We start from the raw sequence: 18904 nt of genomic DNA on the forward strand, positions 1-18904 counted from the left end.
TTTTTATTGAGTGCTGCAGAGCACGACGGCTCTTGTATGTAATCCTGAATATCACCAGGTTGTGTATCCTCCTGGTGCTGAGCCATCCTCTCCATGACCCGCCCATCCGTCGCTGCTGTTCCCTGAGTCCGGTCAGGTGTTCGCCGTTCACAGACGTAAACTTGGCATTTTGAAAACTGTCAGGATTTCTTGACGGGACAAAACACAATCGAGGCTATGCTCAGACGGATACTGCAAATGGTAAGCTATCCGGGGGACAAAGCAATCATCGGGATCGATTTTTGTTTAGGCAACTGGAGATGTTTTCCTCAGAAGACACAGGCCTGTCTATGTCTGGTTTCGTGGTGGAGACGAATGTTTTGATACAAAACGTATCGCTGATGGGCGGGTTTACGTTTAGCTAGTGAGAACTGGTAGGCTGAAAAAGTTCCTGCAGGTCGGAGTGAATACATCGAGCGCTCCTTGCGTTGGGCTGACACAGCTAACCATTAAATGCTAACTTGGATAAAACGAGCATGCTAAAGTGGACAGGAATGAAACTAGTCTGTGGATTATAATATACTTAAATTTTATACCTCTTAAGGGTTATTCCATTATGGGAGAGCTTTAAAATCTGATATATTTAGTCATTGACACAGTTTCTATTCGTACTTTCCGTTAGCTAGCTATGTTACAGGAGTAGGTAGGTTAATTCATCGTCTTCTCGTCACATGCTAACAGTGACGTTAGCTACCTACTAGTGTTGGGAAGTGTTGTCATCTGGCTCACCACAACGTAGAAACACGCGTTTTAACCAAGTAAACACAAAACTGTTCATGCTGGCAGGGTTAATTAAACTGGCTGCTTGTCTTTAAAGTTAATTGTGAGAGTAAAGAGCAGAGGTCAGCTACTTGGCTAGCTTCTTAGAAGACTACATTTACCACAAGGCATCGCTCCTCGCGTTAGTTTGTATACATTAGTTAGATCACAATACCCATTCCGTTTTTATTTAGGTCGGTACATTTTTAAAGCGCTTAGTACTGTTTTGTTCTGTGTTTTTACACATTATCTGTAGCCTTGTAATTATTAACAGCGAAGCTGCAAGGACGGGAAATTGTGAAGGCAGAAGAGGTTAAACATACCTGGAGATCGTGAACAGAGAGGTCTAGATAAGTGTCAGGGCTGATTTGAGACAGAAGCATGGCAGGAAGACTGAAAAGTCCTATTATAAGATGGTAATAAGAGACAGTGGGACTGACAAAAAGGCCAGGTTGAGTGGTTTGGAGACAAAGTTAGAGAGGAAAGGCTGATATAGTTTGGATATGTTGAATACATGCAGGGGGTTGGTGCAACAGAGGGGATAGTATGGATAGGGTAAGATGAAGGTAGATGATCCCCTATGGCAAGTCCTAAAGGGAGCAGCCAAAATAAGAAGTAGCAGCTTTGTAACCGTCACCGCCTTTTGGCTATTATTATGGGTTAATAGGACTAAAGGGAGACATGCTCTGTTTAGAGAAGACAGCTCACATCTCACCCCTTTTTATATAAGAGAAGTTGCTTTTGAACCACCTTATTTACAGAGTGATTAGACACTCAGGTAATTTGATAGGTTCAAATACTTATCAGGCCACAAGATACTGATTGCAGTTCATTTTATACCTTTGCCATATCACAGTTGCAACACCACCCTTGACCTTAAAGGGATTTCAACAGGTTTTAACAGCAGTTTAAAAGATGACAAATATTGCATTTCCAGTCCATTTCAAAACAATGTACAATAATAATCCCACTGGTAATGCAGTTGCTATTATTGAAGAAGGCCTGTAGTATAATACAGTTTTGTATATTTTTAATGTATGTATATTTATTTTTGAGGCTAGTAATATTACATAACACACACACACACACACACACACACACACACACACACACACACACACACACTATTTGTTGAACTAGGGTTAAAGGTTGCTCCGTAATGCAACCCAACCCTTAAGTGTTTTGTCAGCCTTTAAACAAACTTAGGTCAGTCTTTGCTGAATGCCCAACTTGCACAAACACTAATTTTGACCTCTTTCATTCATGTCACCTGCACCAATAAATCCTTTTTGTGAATGGAAAACCTGCGGAACATCTAGCTAATGTGTTTGTTTTTCAGGCCAGTGGGCTAAAGCCTTGCACATTTCATGAAGTCACAGAAAATTTGTAAACACATATGTTAAATAGTTATTGATATGCAATAACACAGGAAAGGCAGATAGTCTAGGTAAATCATTGCTGCTTTTAAAACTGAATCTGTGACCGAAGCATAGCCACACTAGCACCACAGCGTCATATATGTGAAATGCTGGAAGCACTGATAGGAACTGTACAAGGAAAGTCAGTCTTGGGGAAATTTTAAAAATATTTCCTAGCCAGATTACAAAGTGTGCTCCTGACATGACACTTAGCATTGAGATCAAATAGTTCCTGCTTGGTTAGTGGATGTTGTTTCTCACAGTCGAGGTCCTTTCTTTTCGTAACTCCAGGCAGCTTTCATGTGTCTCTTGCTAGAAAGGCCTCTGCCTTGCCTCTTTATCATGAAGCCCAGGTGCCCGATAGCTTAGTTTGGCCTTAGCAGTTAGGGCTAGAATGACTCTTGGCGTTCTAAAAATCTTCCCTTGAAGAAGTGTCGAAGCTCCAGATCTGTGCCTTAACACAATCCTAGATCCAGGCTCTGTAGGGTGTTTTAGTTCCACATGGTCAGGTTATGCACTGGTAAGCACTGTTACACAGTAAGAAAATTCAGGGTTTGAATCTCCTGGTTGGCTGGGACCTTCCTATGTGGAGTTTGCATGTTCCTCCTACACTCAAAAGACATGAATGTTAGCTTGGCTGTGGAACTGATGAAGATAATTCGCTTAGAAGTGCATAGAAGAACTTACTGAATGAATGTATGGGTAAATGTGACTTTAGGTTCTTTAATATGTCAGACTTTACATAGACAGATATGTGCCTTTGCCAGAGATTATTAACTACTATAAATATTACAGATGAAGAGAAACACGAGTCATCTCAGTTATATTTTAAATCTTAAAACAAATGGTGTTGTTAATGCTTATAACAATGTGATTTCAATAGATCACAATGTTATAAGTTATGGACTTTTAATTTTGTCGCGTTGAGGTATTGAGCTTCAACATAAAAGTCTTATTTTCTGTTCACCAGACTCCCGGGAAGGGAGGGTCTCAGAATGCAGAGTCAGAGCAGCCCAGCACCGACCTTAACCACGATCAGACATCTGAGGTAATGTGGATGCACTTTGCTTTTAACTGAGAACTTCTACTTTTGTTTTTTCTTTTAGTTTTTGCTGTTTTTATGTTTTTTTTAACTGAAGCAGTTTTCATTAATGGCATACTTCTGTGTGCAGGGCTTCATCTGTCCTCAGTGCATGAAGTCTCACAACTCTGCAGAGGAGCTGTTCAAGCACTATGAGCTGTTCCATGATACCGGAGACCTCCCTGCTCACGTGGCCCCCACTAGGTGAGATTAGCGTTTCTGATCAAAGCATAGAGACTGACCTCAGTACGTTTGTGGCAGTGTTTAATTTAGTGTTTGTTTTTTTTAATCAACATGGTATTTTTTTTCTCTTTTAGGGAAGACCTCACAATGCTGCGGCAGGAGGTCCAGGACCTGCACACTTCTCTCAAGGTATCGCTGCGTTTAAACTGTACCTGTTAGCGAGCGGTGTAAATGATTCTGCAAACTTGATTTATGAGTGTGTTTTTCATGGTTAGGAGGAAAGATGGTTCTCTGGTGAGCTAAAAAAGGAGTTAGACAAAGTCCAAGGACACCTGAAGCAGGTAAATGCTTCAAGATAAAAAAAAAACATGTTTTAATGAAGAGGTGACTTTGTGAATATAAAACATGATGCTAATGCAGTGTTTCTCTCATTCGCTCACATCCGCAGAACGATGGGCAGATGAGCGCGGATGATTCAGGTAGGGGACCCTTAAAGTGCACGTGTAACTACACAGCAGATCATCAGTCGCTAATATGTCATGCTGTTTTTCAGTACTTGAAAGGAAGCTGAATGAAGCTGAGACAGAGAAGTTCAACATCAAACAGATGAAAGACCTGTTTGAGCAGAAGGCTGCCCAGCTGGCCACAGAGATAGTAGGTTAGTGTTCGGCCGGACAACTGGGAGGCCTGTGTCTCTGGGTCTGCATCATCATTTATTTATTTTCCTTTTACAAATCCATTTGACCTTATTCAGAATTTTTTCGTTTTTCAACCCAGCCTCAAGGAATGAGTATTTTCCGGGATAAATCTGATTAAATTTTTTCTTTTTTTTCCCATTTTTTCCATCACTGAATCCAACAGATTTGAAGTCCCGTTACGATGAGGAGAAAAGCCTCAGGGAGGCTGCTGACCAGAGATTAGCCAAGTTGAACGAACAACTGCAGGAAGCGAAGGAGGAGAACGAGCGACTCCAAACAGAGCTGGTACAAGAACACGCTCCAAGTGTCTTTTGTTATTTATTCTGTTCTCTCGAGTAAATGTTTTCTTTAGAGTTTGACCTCCACAGTGATTTCAGTTTGACTCTGAGCTGTGTTCCTGAAGGATCAACACAGGCCCTGTCCACACATTTGTCAAAGACATGTTGAGAAAAATGGAATCTTAAAAAACTTTTATCACCAAAAAAAGTGAACTGGCCTCAGCAATAGAGTCGTGTGGTTCAAACGTACAATTATGCTCATATTCCTGTGCCGTCTGGCCTGAACAGGTGTTAACTGTTCCAACTGGTTTATGGAAGCTTCACCCAAAAATGCAGCTAGGTCCTTTTTTTTGCGTCTCTACATCATTTCGTTGGATTTTAAATCAAACTATCAATATGTGATATAAGTGAGACTTACAGCTTTAATTTAAAGGGCTTAATGAAAAATTTGCATTACCTGTTTAGAAATGACGGCCATTTTTATTCATATTCCCCCATTTTCATAAGATCAGAACAATTGGAAAATTGATAACCAGCTTCATGGTTCTCTGATTATTCCACGACAAACTAAGCAAGTAAAGAATCTCGAGTTGATTTCAGGCATTGATCTTAGCTTTGATAGCTTTTCATTCGAACTCTCAATATCAGGTCCATAGAGATTTTGGCGCAAGTGAGGGAGGCTATAATTAGGTTTAAAAACCCAGATAAAAACATTAGAGCGAGAGTAAAACTTTTAAAAGTGACCAAATCAACAATCTGGTACATTCTTAAGAAGAAAAGAAGAAACACACTAGCCAGCTCAAAGTGCCTGAAAGACCACAGAAGATAGCTAAAGCTGATGATCGCAAATTCATTCTTAGTTTAAAAAAAACCAAAACATCTAACCAAGTCAAAACATTCTCGAGGAGGTAGGAGTATCATTGTCAGAGTCTACAATCAAGTGATGCCTTCAGGAGTATAAACGCAGAATGTTTACAACAAGGTGCAAACCACTGGTTACACTCAGGACCAGGAAGACCGGAGTAGACTGCTCTTAAAAAAATCCAAACAAATCTTCGGCCTGATGAAAACTGAATGATGGGAAGAGAAAAGTTTGGAGATGGGCGATACAGGTCACGATGTGAAGCAAACAATTGCTCTCAAACATGGTGGGCACAGTGGTATGGCATGTGCATGTATGGCTGCACTTCAGTCACATATTGACAATTTAAAATCAGCTATCCACTAATGGAACTAACAGTAAATTTAATCCTAAAACCACTGAGCTGTAGACTCTTGGATTTACTGAAGTCAGAACATCGTACTGGTGCTGTTCAAAAGCATTTTAAAGTGTGCACGCCTGGTGAATTTCACATAGCTTTTGTCTCTTGCTGGACTTGTTGTGACCCGGTCCTTTTTTCTTTTTTTTAAAACATAGTGTTTTTTTTCTCTGCCCCCTAGCTGCAGCGACCGGGCGTTGAGGATGTCGAGGTCCTGCAGAAGGAGCTGGTCCAGGTGCAAACACTGATGGACAACATGACCCGTGAGAGGGAGGAAGAGTCAGAGCGCCTCAAAAACCATTATGAGCAACTGCAGGCTAATTACACTACCTCAGAGGTTAGAACGCCGAAACACCTGTTGTGTTTGACGCTCTTGACTGTCACAGTCACATAAAAACGATTGTTTTCATTGTCTGTGTAAATATTTGAAAAAGTTTAATTTGACTTACTTTTCACAGTTCACCAAAGACAAGAAACAGTTTTGTAATAAGTTCTGAAAAAGTTCAGATGTTCTTTGGGCTTTGTGCCTAATTCAGCCTTTAATTAATGCATGGTGAATAATTCAGCCCTATTTCCTGCATTTTTCTCCCAGAAGGAGAGGACTATCTTTAGAGCTCTATCAGGCAGCCGCGGGCCCTGAACCTCTCCTTCTGCAAATGATCTTAAAGACCTACTCATATTTTTTTACACACTGAAAAAAGCAGATTTTGAGAATATTTAGAGGTCTGGGTTTTAATTATATAATAGCTGTCAGATATAGTTGACGAGGAGCGCTGTTAGGAATTTGCCAGCTGTCTCCAACTCGCTGTCGTTTTAGTATATTAAACACGTTTGTGTGAAATATTCAGATTTTTATTCTCTCAGCTCAGCAGCTCTGTGCTGCTGCTTGCTGTTGTTTCGTGACTCACTTTTGTCCCTCTGTCTTTTTCCCTTTCTTCCTTCTGCTTCTCACACACTGCACCCCTCCGCAACACTCACAATACTCAAGATTCGTAAACTGGAGGTAAACAAGTTGGCCCCCAAATTTAGTTTCATTTCTTTGGAGCTTTGTTTCGTTTTTGTCTGAGGTTTCTTTACTTTTATTAGTCTGTGAATTTATTTTATTTACTTATTAGCTTTTGTGGAAGTGAAGCCTGTTCATTACTAGTCTGTGTTTTATTTTATGCCAGTCCTTTACAGTGCTGCGTCTGTTTCGTCAATATACATTTGTCTTTGAGAAAGAGTCTAACGTGTCCTTTTTACTGGACTGCAGATGACCATATCCCAACTGAAGGCAGAGCTGGAGAAGGGTCCTCAGGAAGCAGCCGTCTACACGCAACAGATTCATGAGTTGCAGAGCAATTTGAATAACTTGCAGCAGCAAAGTCAGGTAACACACGCTCACCACACCAGAACCAAACAGCTACAGCTGTTGTAGCTATTCTGGACGAATAAGCACAGGTGCAAACGTGTCTACTTTTACATCTGTTGCACTGCAAGAATGTGTAGGATTTACTTTTTCCCACAGTAACATTACTCAGTCTCAGCAGCTGCTGTAAACCTTCCTCTGTTGCTCAGCATCAGGTCTCATCACAATACCCTGCTGTCACCAACTGTCTTTGACAACCCAGATATGTTGGCAAAACTTACACGCGGCACTATAATTAAACCAGCGCTGCACTGCAGGGGTGAAATGCAGTCACAGGTAACAGCACTGCTGCAACGGGAACTGGGGAAACGTAGCCAGAGATTAAATTCTCAACAGCAGTCCTCCAGCCTTCTGGTAAGAAGGGGATTAGAGAAGTGGATCTCCAGCACGTTGCCACTGCCCTGTGCTTCTCCTAACAACAGGACACCCGAGACCTGATACAGATATTTGTCTCATGAGAATAAAAAGGGGCAAAAAAAAGGTTGAGCAGATGGTGAGAGACAGGAAGTGGGGAGCAAGAGGAGAAAAGCAAAAACACGGAGAAGGAAGGAAATGCATAAATGCAGAGTGGGGGTCAAAAATCTAACGAGGGTTCTTGGATGTCTGTGAAATCCAGATCCCCTGTCACTCTTCCTAGTTAGCGGCATGCTTCACTATTAACAACATTATTTTTCTTTGTCGCCCTGTTGCCAAGTTTGCAGCCGGAGCAAGTGCTGTGCAGCTCTGTGTTGTAAACCATCCTCTAGAAATGGCATACCTCACTTTATTCTTGACTCTTGACAGGCCACTGTTCTTTTCCATTGCTCGTAGCACATGAGGTCGTGCGGGGCGGGGTGTGTTCATGACGTGGTGCAACTCCTATCACGCTAACGGTTTTAATTTAGAAAAGACAAATGGTTCATGTTCCGCTGTGACTTAATTAGCGGCTGTAACATTATCAGTCTTTTTCAATAAGACCCTGCTCACTGCCAAGAAGTAACACAAGGCAGTCATTTTTGCTTGCTCTTGTTTTGTCATTCACAAGTTTTGTTCAATTTATGGAAAAACGTCACCACCATAAAGGCCAAATGTCTTGGCATAGATCGCATAACTGACTGATGTTGTCTTCTGTTATACTTGCAGAGCCTGTCTGAAAAGCTTGCACGCAAGGAGAAGGAGTATCAAGATCTGGAGGAGCATCTAGGGGCTGAGAAAGCTTCCAAGAAGGAAGTCCAAGAAAGCCTGAGGGAAAGGGAATTAGAAGTGCAAGAGCTGCAGGCTCGGGCCACAGGGGCTGAGGCGTCCCTGCACAAAGCCCAGATGGAGGTCTCAGAGAGGGCTGAGGAGGTGGCAAAGTTGAAGAGTGAGATTACAGAGCTAGAGGTGAAGCATGCAGAGTTAAAGGTTGAGAGGAAACAGCTGGAACAGCAGCGGGAAGAAAAGGAAAGCCAAGGTGCTCAGCAGCAGACTGAGATCAGTCAGGTGAGTCAGGCAGGCAAAGAAGTCACAAATGCTTCTGTTGTTAGAAAGAGTTGGAGAAGAAAACATCAGAGGCTCTTGAAAATGTGCTTTTGCATACATTGTCTAAAACGTCTCTTCAAAACATGAAGTGCTTTTAGATGAACGTTGTTGCAAATTAGTATAAAAAAATACACTGAATATAATTTGCTACTTACATTTCAGTTACACACATAATATCGTGTCAAATATTTTGGCTGGGAGGGTGAAAAAAACAGACTTAAACCATAATATTGGTTTAAAGTGCAGCAAAAAACATGAATAAAAAAACGAACACAGTAGAGTTGATTTTCCACATCTAAATATCTGGTATTTCTTGCTCTTGGACTTTGTCATCCTTTGTTATCTACTTTACTCTTTACTATCGTCTCTGCGCTTTTCTAGCTGCATGCCAAACTGTTGGAGGCAGAGAGGCAGCTGGGTGAGGTGCAAGGTCGATTGAAAGAACAGAGGCAGCTGTCGGGGGAGAAACTCAAGGACCGCGAGCAACAAGCAGCCGACCTGCAGCTCAAACTCTCCCGTGCAGAGGAACAGGTGGGCATCTGCTGGAGCTTTAATGATTCTTGTAGGGAAATTGGGAATTGGAAAGAGCGAACATCAGAATATCTGCAGATAGAGTTTTGTGCACTGAAAAATAGTCAAATATACTTTTGATTTGTTTATTTGACTAAAATTCAGGAAGGAATCAGTGATGGACAGGACAAAATACCCCCCCAAAAAACAAAAGAAAAAAGCCCACACACAAATCTTGATGAAAGAGTTAGAAAGGTGGTGTATAATTTAGAGGATTGGTTAACAAATGGTTAACAAATTTACCTGATGTTAGGTGTATAGGCAAAAAACAGTGTGAAAGCAATAAAGTTAGTAATGATGCTCATTTGTTTTTGCCTCAGTTGAAGGAGAGTGCCAGTAAGAGCACAGACCTGCAGCACCAGCTGGAGAAAGCCAAGCAGCAGCACCAGGAGCTGCAGGCACTGCAGCAAAACACCAACGGCAAACTCCGCGAGGCGCAGGTAAGGCTCCTCTGTAACCTCTCACCTCAGACATTTATTATATCGTCAGTAAGCACAAAGCATAAAAAGACAGCTGTGTTTAAGATTTATTAATTTGAGTATTTAACTGAAATCACATTTAATTTCATCATGATGGAATAAGATTTTATTTACGGAAAGATTCAGCTCAAGTCAACATTTTTCCATGTGTATCACATCACAACCCCAATGAAATAAAGGATTTACAGTTTTAAAAAAATGAACGAAATATCAAAAGTCTTGTTTGTCTTGTCATTTAGAATGACCTGGAGCAGGTGTTGCGTCAAATCGGAGATAAAGACCAGAAGATACAGAACCTGGAAGCTCTGCTTCAGAAGAGTAAAGACACAGTGAGCCAGCTGGAAGCTGAGAGAGAGGACCTGTGTGCCAAAATCCAGGCCGGGGAAGGAGAGACAGCTGTCCTTAACCAGCTTAAAGAGAAAAACCATGCACTACAAGAACAAGTGGGCACACACACACACACACACACACACACTCTTCTAGATTGCCTCACCTCATGTCCTTTACTGTTGTATAGAAGGAAAAAAAACATTGCATCATATAGAAAGACCAGCATTGAGCTCTTAGTCATTCCCCGAGTTTATAACTTTTTTTCATGTGTGGGATTTAAAGGTAACGCAGTTGACAGACAAGCTCAAGAACCAATCAGAGAGCAACAAGCAAGCACAAGATAATCTACACAAGCAGGTCCAGGAGCAGAAGACTCTGCTCCGCTCGGCCCAGGACCGAGCTCATACCCTGGAGACTTCAGTCACTGAACTCACCACCCAGCTCACGGAGAGCAAGGAGAAAGTGGCCCAGTTGGATACTCAGGTAAGCCTCTGATAAACGTGTCTGACTGTAATGTGTTGATATTGATATAGGTGTGTTGCACACGTGCTGCTTAACTGATCCAAGCACACTACGTTGTGTCTTTAGTTTAAATAGTGAGAATAACAGATTGTTTTTCTGCAGCTGAAGGCAAAGACAGAGTTGTTGCTCTCTGCAGAGGCAGCTAAGGCTGCACAGAAAGCAAACCTCGAGAACAGCCTGGAGTCTGCCCAACATGCACTACAGGACAAGCAGCAGGTTAGCTTCCTCTCTGTACCACTGGTGTTAAAATTTGGCTAAAGCGCCCCACTGCTTCCTTTGTAATGTGTCATATTTCTTTCCTTTGAAGACCGAAACAGTGAAACACAGTTTTCACAGTTTCATTTGACTTTGTGCTTCTTTTTTTTTTGTCTGTTCCACCTCTGCTCAACTTTTTATTGCTGCTGTCCTTCACTCTGCCTTGCTGTCCCTTTTAGGAGCTGAATAAGGTTCAGAAGAACCTGGAGGATCATGGCCAAAGGCTCAAAGAGAGACAAGAGCAGTGCACACAACTAGAAAGCAGTCTGAAGGAATGCAAAGACAAGCTACTGGCCTCAGAGCAGCGGATAGAGCAGCTGGAGGGACTCGGCAAGGTCTGCGTTGAGTTCTCGGTTTAAGAGATTTATTTTTGATCTGAATGATGTAACACCTAGAAAGTGCATCCATGTATTGCTTTTATAAGTTAACGTGGTTTTTTATTCTAATAGAAATTGGAGTCACAGGTAGGGGAGATGCAGGCTGCACGGGATCAGGCGCAGCAGGAACTGCAGCAGCTGCAGAAGGAAAGTTCGGAAGTTAAAAAGAAAGCCAAGGAGCTACAACGCTCGCTGGAGACTGAGAAAGCAGGGTGAGAGATTGTGCTTTTTAGTTTTCAGAGTAACTGTATTTTACTGATTTTTCTGTGTTTTATTGAATAACCTCCTGTCTTTCCTCTGCCAAGTGCTACAAGTCTGCAGGAGGAATTAAAGAAAAAGGCAGGTACCTTGAGTGATGTCCAACAGAAGCTAGCACAATCCGAGCAGGGGATTGCTACTTTGAAGGCAAACCTGGAAAAGGTGACCCAGGAGGGAAAGTCTCAGCATGCAGAGCTGGATAAAAAAGCTCAGAGTCTGGTAGCAGAGTTACAAAAGGCCCAAGAGGGAAAAAAGGCTCAACAAAAGGAGCTTGCAGCTACTCAGGAGAGTCTCGGAAAGGCTAACAAGGCACTGAAAGAGAGTCAGAGTCAACTGGACACTGAGAGGAAGAACCATAAATCAGCTATAGAGGAGAAGGTAGGTTTGGTTAATCTGCAGCCTGTGAGAAATTCTAGGAAACAATTACTCACATGATTCCATCTCTCCCCAGGATAAGTCTAATGAAAAAGCAAGACAGGAGCTTCTGAAAAATAATGAGTCCATCACAAAGGCAATGAAGGAATCCAAAGAACAGCTGGAGCAGATGAGAGAGGTAAGCGTCTAAAAAGAAAATGCAATATCAAATGTTATAGACTTTAAAATCCAACACATAAACATCTGTTGTTTCTGAAACTGTCAGTCAGAGAAGCAGCTGAAAGTGCAGCTGACCTCATTAGAACAGCAGCACACAAAGACTCGGGAGACACTGAGGGAAAAGGAGAACGAGCTGGAAAAACTGCGGACGCAACTGAAGATGACCCAGGGATCTTTGGAAGAAGAGATTAAGAAACTGAATGGCCAAGTGACAGAGCTAAAGGAAGCTGGTGTCAAGAAAGTAAGTACTGTCTTTAAACTAAGAAAAGAGACAAGCGTTGTACATCTCCTCATTAACATTGTGGTCAGTGTTTCTATACTGAAACAAGTCATTCTCAATGAGTTGAGCTTTGTAACAGTGGACAATCCATCACAGTCTGTTACTTTAACTGTTATCTCCAGGCACAAGAAGAAAATAAGCTGAGGGCACAGGTGTCAGGGCTCGGCCAGGAGCTGACCTCCGAGAAGAGCCGGACAGCAGAGCTGCAGAAGGCCTTGGAGCAAAGCAAGGAAAACATCAGTAAGCTTCAGTCTGACGTGTACGGAAAAGACTCTGAGGTTTCTGCCCTCCGTCAGGATCTCAAGGTACATTAATGCAAGCGAGACGAGGCTGTTATAGTGCAGCTTCAGGTGATTCTCAGTCTCAGATTGAAATGTATTAAATTATACTCACGGATTTTGCAGTTAGTGATTCTAAGTGACTTTCAAACTTCTTCTGTGTGCAGGCGTCTGAGCAGAAACTGAGCGTGGCTCAGGAGGAGCTGGCTGCTAATCAAACCCATCAGTCAGGCTTAGAGTCCCAGATCCAGGACTTGAAATCAGCCCGTAGCTCGCTGGAGCAGGAGCTTGCCAAACGGGACGAGAAGCTCCAACAGAAGGAGCAAACCCTGAAGGAGTTGCAGAAGCAAAAGGTCTGGGAAACTATTAACACCTAAATGTTCACAGTTATCAATTCATTTAATCTAAACCGTGCCAACTGATTCAGGGTCAAGTTAAGGAGGAGCTGGACAAGGAGAAGAGCAATGTGGAGGAGCTGAACAAAGCAAAGAGTGTCCTGGAGAAGAACAACAGCAGGCTGACTTCAGAGTTAAAAACGCTAACAGAGAAGAGCGAGAAGGTCAGTCACGCTGCTTAACAAGCAGCAGTGTTTGTCTTAAGATTTAAGATATTAGATACTGATATATCTCATACTGATATTTCTCATGTTGGTGTGTCAGGGATGCCGCAAGGCAGCATTCTAGCCAGCAATTTGACATCATAGCTGTGAAGAGATCACAGATGAGTTATTGCTTCTTTTGTCACTGAAACTTGACCAATTCGATGCCCATAACTGTGTCTTCTCAGGAGCTCGGCGAATTGCAGGAAGCCAAACAGCTGTTGATCCAGCAGAAACTTGAGCTGCAGGCTCAGGTGGAGGCAGCACAGGGTGCTCTCAAGCAGGAGCAGAAGGAGCACCAGACCACCAAGGACGGCAGGAGTGAGAGGGAGGAGCAGCTCCTAGCTCAAATCAGGGACGCTCAGGATCAGCTGGTAGGCTCCCAGATCCCAAGAAATACAGTATTAGGCGCTTCCCTTCTTATTCCTTTCTCTGACACGGTCAATTCTTCCATCAAAAGGCAGCAGAGAAGAAGAGATGGCAAGAGCAGGTGAAACGTGGGGAGGAGGCAGAAGCTAAGATGGGTTTGCAGGTGACAGCCCTGAATGAAAACGTGGCCACGTTGAAGAGGGAATGGCAGGGCAGCCAGCGGAGAGTCAGCGAACTCGAGAAACAGACGGATGAGCTGAGAGGAGAAATCGCTGTGCTGGAGGCCACCGTGCAGAACAACCAGGACGAGCGACGGGCTCTTTTGGAAAGGTGAATTGATATTACTTCTCTTTGACCTTTGACACTTTGCTTAGCAGAGATGCTATAAACCCTGAAAAGGTATGAAATATCCTTGACCGCCTTGAAAATTCACTGCTTTTAGAACCATTCACAATATTTTATTGGTCATATATTCAGTTCCAAGAAAAAAGAAATAATACTGTATATGTTACCATCCTCAGTGCTTTATAAACTCTTTAAACTCCATAAGTTTAAATTGGCTCAATGTTTTTTTTATGCACAGCAAATCAAAAATAAGTGGGAAATTCTCTAAAAGGAAAAAAATAATGAACAAAATAAATATCAGCCAGCAGGTGCAAGTCGAAATATATCCACTTTCTATAATGTTTTTTTTTTTTAATACACCGAGAGCTTGTCTTTGTTAAATTGCCTACAGATCAGTTTCAGGGTGAAAATGCAGTTATAACAACAGAAAGATTGTTGAGCTGGACTGAATAAAACTCCACACTATGAAAAGCTGATACGCCTCATTTCCAAGTAAAATTCAGTAGCTGTCAGGAGCCAAACAACCAAGGATGTACAGGCACAGGCACACTTTCTAAAATGCAGGTTTTATTATGCCCCCAAAAAGATGCAGATAATATCCAAGAAACATAACCATGAAAATAGGCTATTTTAAGAAAAAGTGTAAATAAAAAAACAATCCTTCTCATGGCGTCACAGCAGATGGTTAATTCGATTTGGTTGGTCTCTGCACTTAAACCATTTCCACTCCCAAGCCACCCACAGGCTGGAGCAGCAGACAGGTAGCAGATCAGCTGCGTGGCTGTGGATGTGACCATCACGAGCTTCAGTCATGCCTTACAAATGAAAACATGTAATTGGGCCCATCAGGAACTGAATGCTAAACTTAGCTTATAGTAGAAAACTTTAAATGATGTTTAAAAGCATTTTATATTCATGTGATGATGTAGTTATAAAAAACTGTCACACCTCCTAACAAATGAAATCATCTTACCCATTTAGGAAATGCATTTTGAAGCTTAAACCATTAAATAAGATGACGTCACTCTACGGTTGTGTTTCAGGTGCGTGAAGGGTGAAGGTGAGATCGAGAAGCTCCAGGCCAAAGTGGTGGAGCTAAGGAGGAAACTGGATGACACGACGGCTGCCATGCAGGAGCTCGGCAGAGAGAACCAGTCGCTTCAGGTCAGCACCAAAACTCAGAAATTCTAAAATAATGAGATGATGAAAAAGGAGGCTCTTTATCATAGCGATAAAGTTAGACGTTGTCTGATTGTGCCAGCTTCTGTTGATCCTTTTAGATCAAACAGTCACAGAGTCTGACCAGAAAGTGGGCTGAGGATCATGAAGTGCAGAACTGCATGGCCTGTGGGAAAGGCTTCACCGTCACAGTCAGGAAGGTGGGTATTATTTTTGTTTTTAACCCATAAGAGAGCACGTTTGAGTCGTTCCTTACCCTGAGCCTCTCTTCTTCTCTCTGAATGTCCAGCACCACTGCAGACATTGTGGAAACATCTTCTGTGCCGAGTGTTCGTCAAGGAACGCCCTCACTCCATCCTCTAAAAAGCCAGTACGCGTGTGTGAGACATGCTTCGAGGAGCTCCAAGGCTGATTTTCTTTTGTTTTCCCCCCTCTCATTTCTTTAACCCTACTTACCCGCCCACTTCTACCTCCCCCCATCCCTACCCTACCCTTCCCTTCATCCCTACCCTACCCTTTCTATTCCAATGGGCAGAAGAAGGCATGTCTTTGTCATTTTTAATGTGCACTATAAAGGACAGACGCTGTGCAAAGACTCCCACCTGAATGTGACCTCTGACTCTGGTGTGGAGGGTAACGAGGAAAGGATTTTTGCTGAGGAAACACCGGAGCCGTGCGATGGGTCGGGGTAGGACTGGTTGGGATTGTCTGTATCTGTTTTTGTGCCTTTGCTACTCCTGTGGACTGCCAGAGAGCGGAGACAGTGAAAATCAAAACACCTACCATTTCTTTTAAGTTCGTATCCCACTAGTAAGTTATAAGGCATACGTTGTGAAATGTTTGGCATCATATTTGTTAAGACACTGCAAAAGTGAGTATTGTAAAAGTGATGTTGTAATCTGCCCTGCAAAGGTAAATGCAGTTAACTAGTATTTGCTTTTTATCGCTACAAAGCTCTGCAGCAGGCCCATCACAAAGATATGTGAGTTCTAATTTTGTTGCAAGAAAACTCTTAAAAACTTAAGCGATCTTGCATTTTTTTTATACGTCACCTCTCAAAGTGTAAAAAAAACACGCACACACTTAGTTGCTGGCAAAACGAGGCTGTGAAACCCTGTTGGGTTCAGGATTTCAGCAATCTATAAAAAAAAAGTTGTCTGCAACACTGTGCAGTGGAAATGATTAAACATCCTTCTAGGGATTTTTAATCTTAAAAATCAGAAAAACCCTCCGTCAAAAGACTCGTGCACCAGCGTGTTTCTGTACAGACCTTCGGATCAGTTACTGCGCGTTTCCTTTGTGCGGCAGAGCGTTTGTGAGTCTGTTGGATTTAATGTATTCATGACCAAAGAATGTGTGCAGCAGGAATACAGCCGAGGTCTAAGCCCTGACTTTGTTTCATTTATCAGTATTTTTCGACGTGTCGTCATTTTTAAGTCACGGGGTTGCATATTTTTATCTTGAAAACGGCATATGTGGCAATCTGAGAGGCTTTTTTTTTTACGTGAAGTCGTGTTTTTGTTTTGTTGTGTCCTGTGCCACATTACTCTTAACGTGTTATTTTCTTCAAATCGTGGTGCTTTCTGCAGACTTAAAGGTGCCTGCATGTTAACTTTTTTTTGTTCCTTGCTGCTTGTCTCCACTCAGCAGCACTGACCTACTGGCTGGAGTTGTGTGTTTTTGTATGCGTGTTCTGCTTTCAAGCAATAACTGTGGAGGCGCGTGTGTGTGTGTGAAGTTGCTGTAACAGAGTGTGTATTTTAGTGTTAGGCCTGCTGTGTATGCTGAAATGCACTGTATGAATGTCGGCTGCTCAGAATCTCAGCTTCTCTCTGGCATGTTGCTCTTGGGGGCTTCGGTGCTGCTTTCAGGAGCAGCGGTTGCTGACGGCTCTCTGTCCAACGTGTCTGCTGCTGAGGACAATGTCAAAGTTGATTCCTGCTTTGTTTAATTTATAATTGTTGATCGCTCCTGGTAAGATCTTTTGTGCAGTTGTCAGTAGACTGGAGAAGGTCACGATGTAACAAGCAGCTTGCTTCAGACTTACTACGTTAGCTCTTATGCTTGTATGCTCATTACAAAAGAATGTCTGTCTCAGTTGCCATCTTTCAAAAACACCAGTCTTTTTGCTTCAGTGGTTTTGTTATGTCTACCTCAGATTGGCCCAGGAAAAGCACTATTTCTAAATGATAGACATCACAAATGTTGTATCTCTGCCTGCATTCGATGAGGGATTTTGTGACTGATCTATTATAGTGTACAGACCCGAAACTCTACAGAGATGATTTGCACCTTATCGTATTCTGGGCTTGTTCGTATGAGAGCTCAGCTACAAACATAGGACCACCGACTTTATACAGGCTTCGGCATTTCTAGCACCGCTGTACTCAACTGCTCATTAATACTAAGGCTGTCATCTTTGTAAATGTTTGTAATGAAAGAGAAAAATAAAATCTATATAACACTCGTGGGTGTAGAAACATGATAACGGTGAAACTGTGTGGATTCATCGGCGTCTTACTCATTTTTACCAAACGGCACCACAAACGTGAAGACACTGAATTGTGGCTTGCTTTGTGTTGCTCTCACTTATCATGCATGATGACTTTACTGGCCTGTGGCTCACACGTTTCTCCATTGTTTAGTCATCATATTTGGCGGTTGTGAAAGTGTGTTTTCACGCAAACATCCTGCACGTCACCGCTCGCCTTTAGCAGCGTCGACGTGACTTTGGCTCACTGAAGCTGGATGAGGGAAGTGATTTATGTTCACATGCACCAGATGATTTTTCTAATTGTCATGGCAAACGTAAAATAAAACCTGCAGTATGTTTGTATCTTACCGTGTCATGTTTTTGTCGCTTTGCAGGAATGATTCTCGAAGCCTCTAAAAGCGCTGAAGTTTGAGAAATGCACACAGCACCAACAAACAGCAAATGACTGAAAGAGCAAATCACATCTGAACCCGATGTTCATTCAGTGAACATTTCCCACTACACTGATTAATCAAGTAGTTTTTTAAATGAATTCTGGATGTTCTTCCATGCTGTCTCAAATATCGAATCCATGCTGTGATAAAATACAGAAAGTCTGAAACCACCCCTCGTTTCTTTATATTTTGCTAATATAATTAATATTCTTCCTCTTCCAGGCTTTCTGGAGGTCTTTCAAAGTTTTCCTAATTTTCAGTCCTATCCTTGAACCTGACAATTCAGACAATTTTTTTTTTGTTAAGGAACTTAAGAGTGTGCTATGAATCATTCAACCATAAAAAGGGCTGAACCAGTGTAGTATCTACAGCTAGCAGACTACTTGGAACTTGGCATATCTTGGATGCTGTGCAGTATGTCCTTAAAAAGATGAGTGGATGACAAAAGAAGAACAGATGGAAAATCCAGCAAATACTGGATCTGGCACTGGTGAAGGGTGGCTGTCAAGAAGCCATTATTAAGGAAGGCAAACAGATAGAAAATGAGTGGTAACGGGTCTTGAATCCAAATTTTCTTTTAGTTTATACGTATTGATGACAATTTGAAAGGAGCTCAGGAGAGAGGAGCGGCAGTGAAGGTCCACAGCCATCTGTAAACCACGGTGGAGGCTGCATTTCAGCCAGTGGTGTCTGAGATCTTGTCAGAATTAATCGTACATGTATTATAAATGCAGGAAAATACCATCACCACCATCTGCTATGCAATAACACCTGGAAAGCATCTAATTGGCAACGGCTTCATTTTTCAGCATGACAATGATACATACTGTCAGTGCAGTAAAACCATACCTGGATATAAAAACAAACCTGGACCTCAACATTACTAAAGCAGTGTGGGATCGTCTGCACAGAAAATGAA

The 18904-nt window shown here is 42.3% G+C and overlaps 1 protein-coding gene across 2 annotated transcripts; it reads left to right on the plus strand.

Annotated features, from left to right (window-relative positions):
• The first annotated feature begins 74 nt into the window (after window positions 1–74).
• eea1 (early endosome antigen 1) lies at window positions 75–17893 on the plus strand. 2 transcript variants are annotated; one of them, XM_082539058.1, is made up of 30 exons: window positions 75–240; window positions 3187–3264; window positions 3389–3501; window positions 3615–3669; window positions 3756–3821; window positions 3929–3959; window positions 4034–4138; window positions 4342–4463; window positions 5897–6052; window positions 6704–6718; window positions 6968–7084; window positions 8246–8584; window positions 9005–9154; window positions 9514–9633; window positions 9912–10115; window positions 10285–10485; window positions 10627–10740; window positions 10959–11114; window positions 11229–11368; window positions 11462–11792; window positions 11866–11967; window positions 12055–12249; window positions 12411–12593; window positions 12734–12919; window positions 12994–13125; window positions 13353–13538; window positions 13625–13863; window positions 14922–15042; window positions 15159–15257; window positions 15347–17893. In XM_082539058.1, the coding sequence occupies exons 1-30, from the start codon at window positions 217–219 to the stop codon at window positions 15467–15469; spliced, it is 4203 nt and encodes a 1400-aa protein (XP_082395184.1). In that variant the 5' UTR covers window positions 75–216; the 3' UTR covers window positions 15470–17893. The 2 variants fall into 2 exon arrangements, with proteins under 2 accessions (XP_082395184.1, XP_082395185.1); XM_082539059.1 differs by lacking the exon at window positions 6704–6718.
• Window positions 17894–18904: the final 1011 nt, after the last annotated feature.

Source organism: Aulonocara stuartgranti (genome assembly GCF_965226115.1).
Source record: "Aulonocara stuartgranti genome assembly, chromosome: 7".
In the NCBI taxonomy this organism is placed as follows: Eukaryota; Metazoa; Chordata; class Actinopteri; order Cichliformes; family Cichlidae; genus Aulonocara; species Aulonocara stuartgranti.

What these genes read in the sequence shown, in the direction of transcription:
- eea1 (XM_082539058.1), top strand. Translation starts at nt 217, where the DNA reads ATGCTCAGACGGATACTGCAAATG. An exon ending in ACTTGCAGCAGCAAAGTCAG is followed by an intron (nt 7,085 to 8,245) that starts GTAACACACGCT and finishes TTATACTTGCAG; the next exon opens with AGCCTGTCTGAAAAGCTTGC. An exon ending in AGCTGGAGCAGATGAGAGAG is followed by an intron (nt 11,968 to 12,054) that starts GTAAGCGTCTAA and finishes TGAAACTGTCAG; the next exon opens with TCAGAGAAGCAGCTGAAAGT.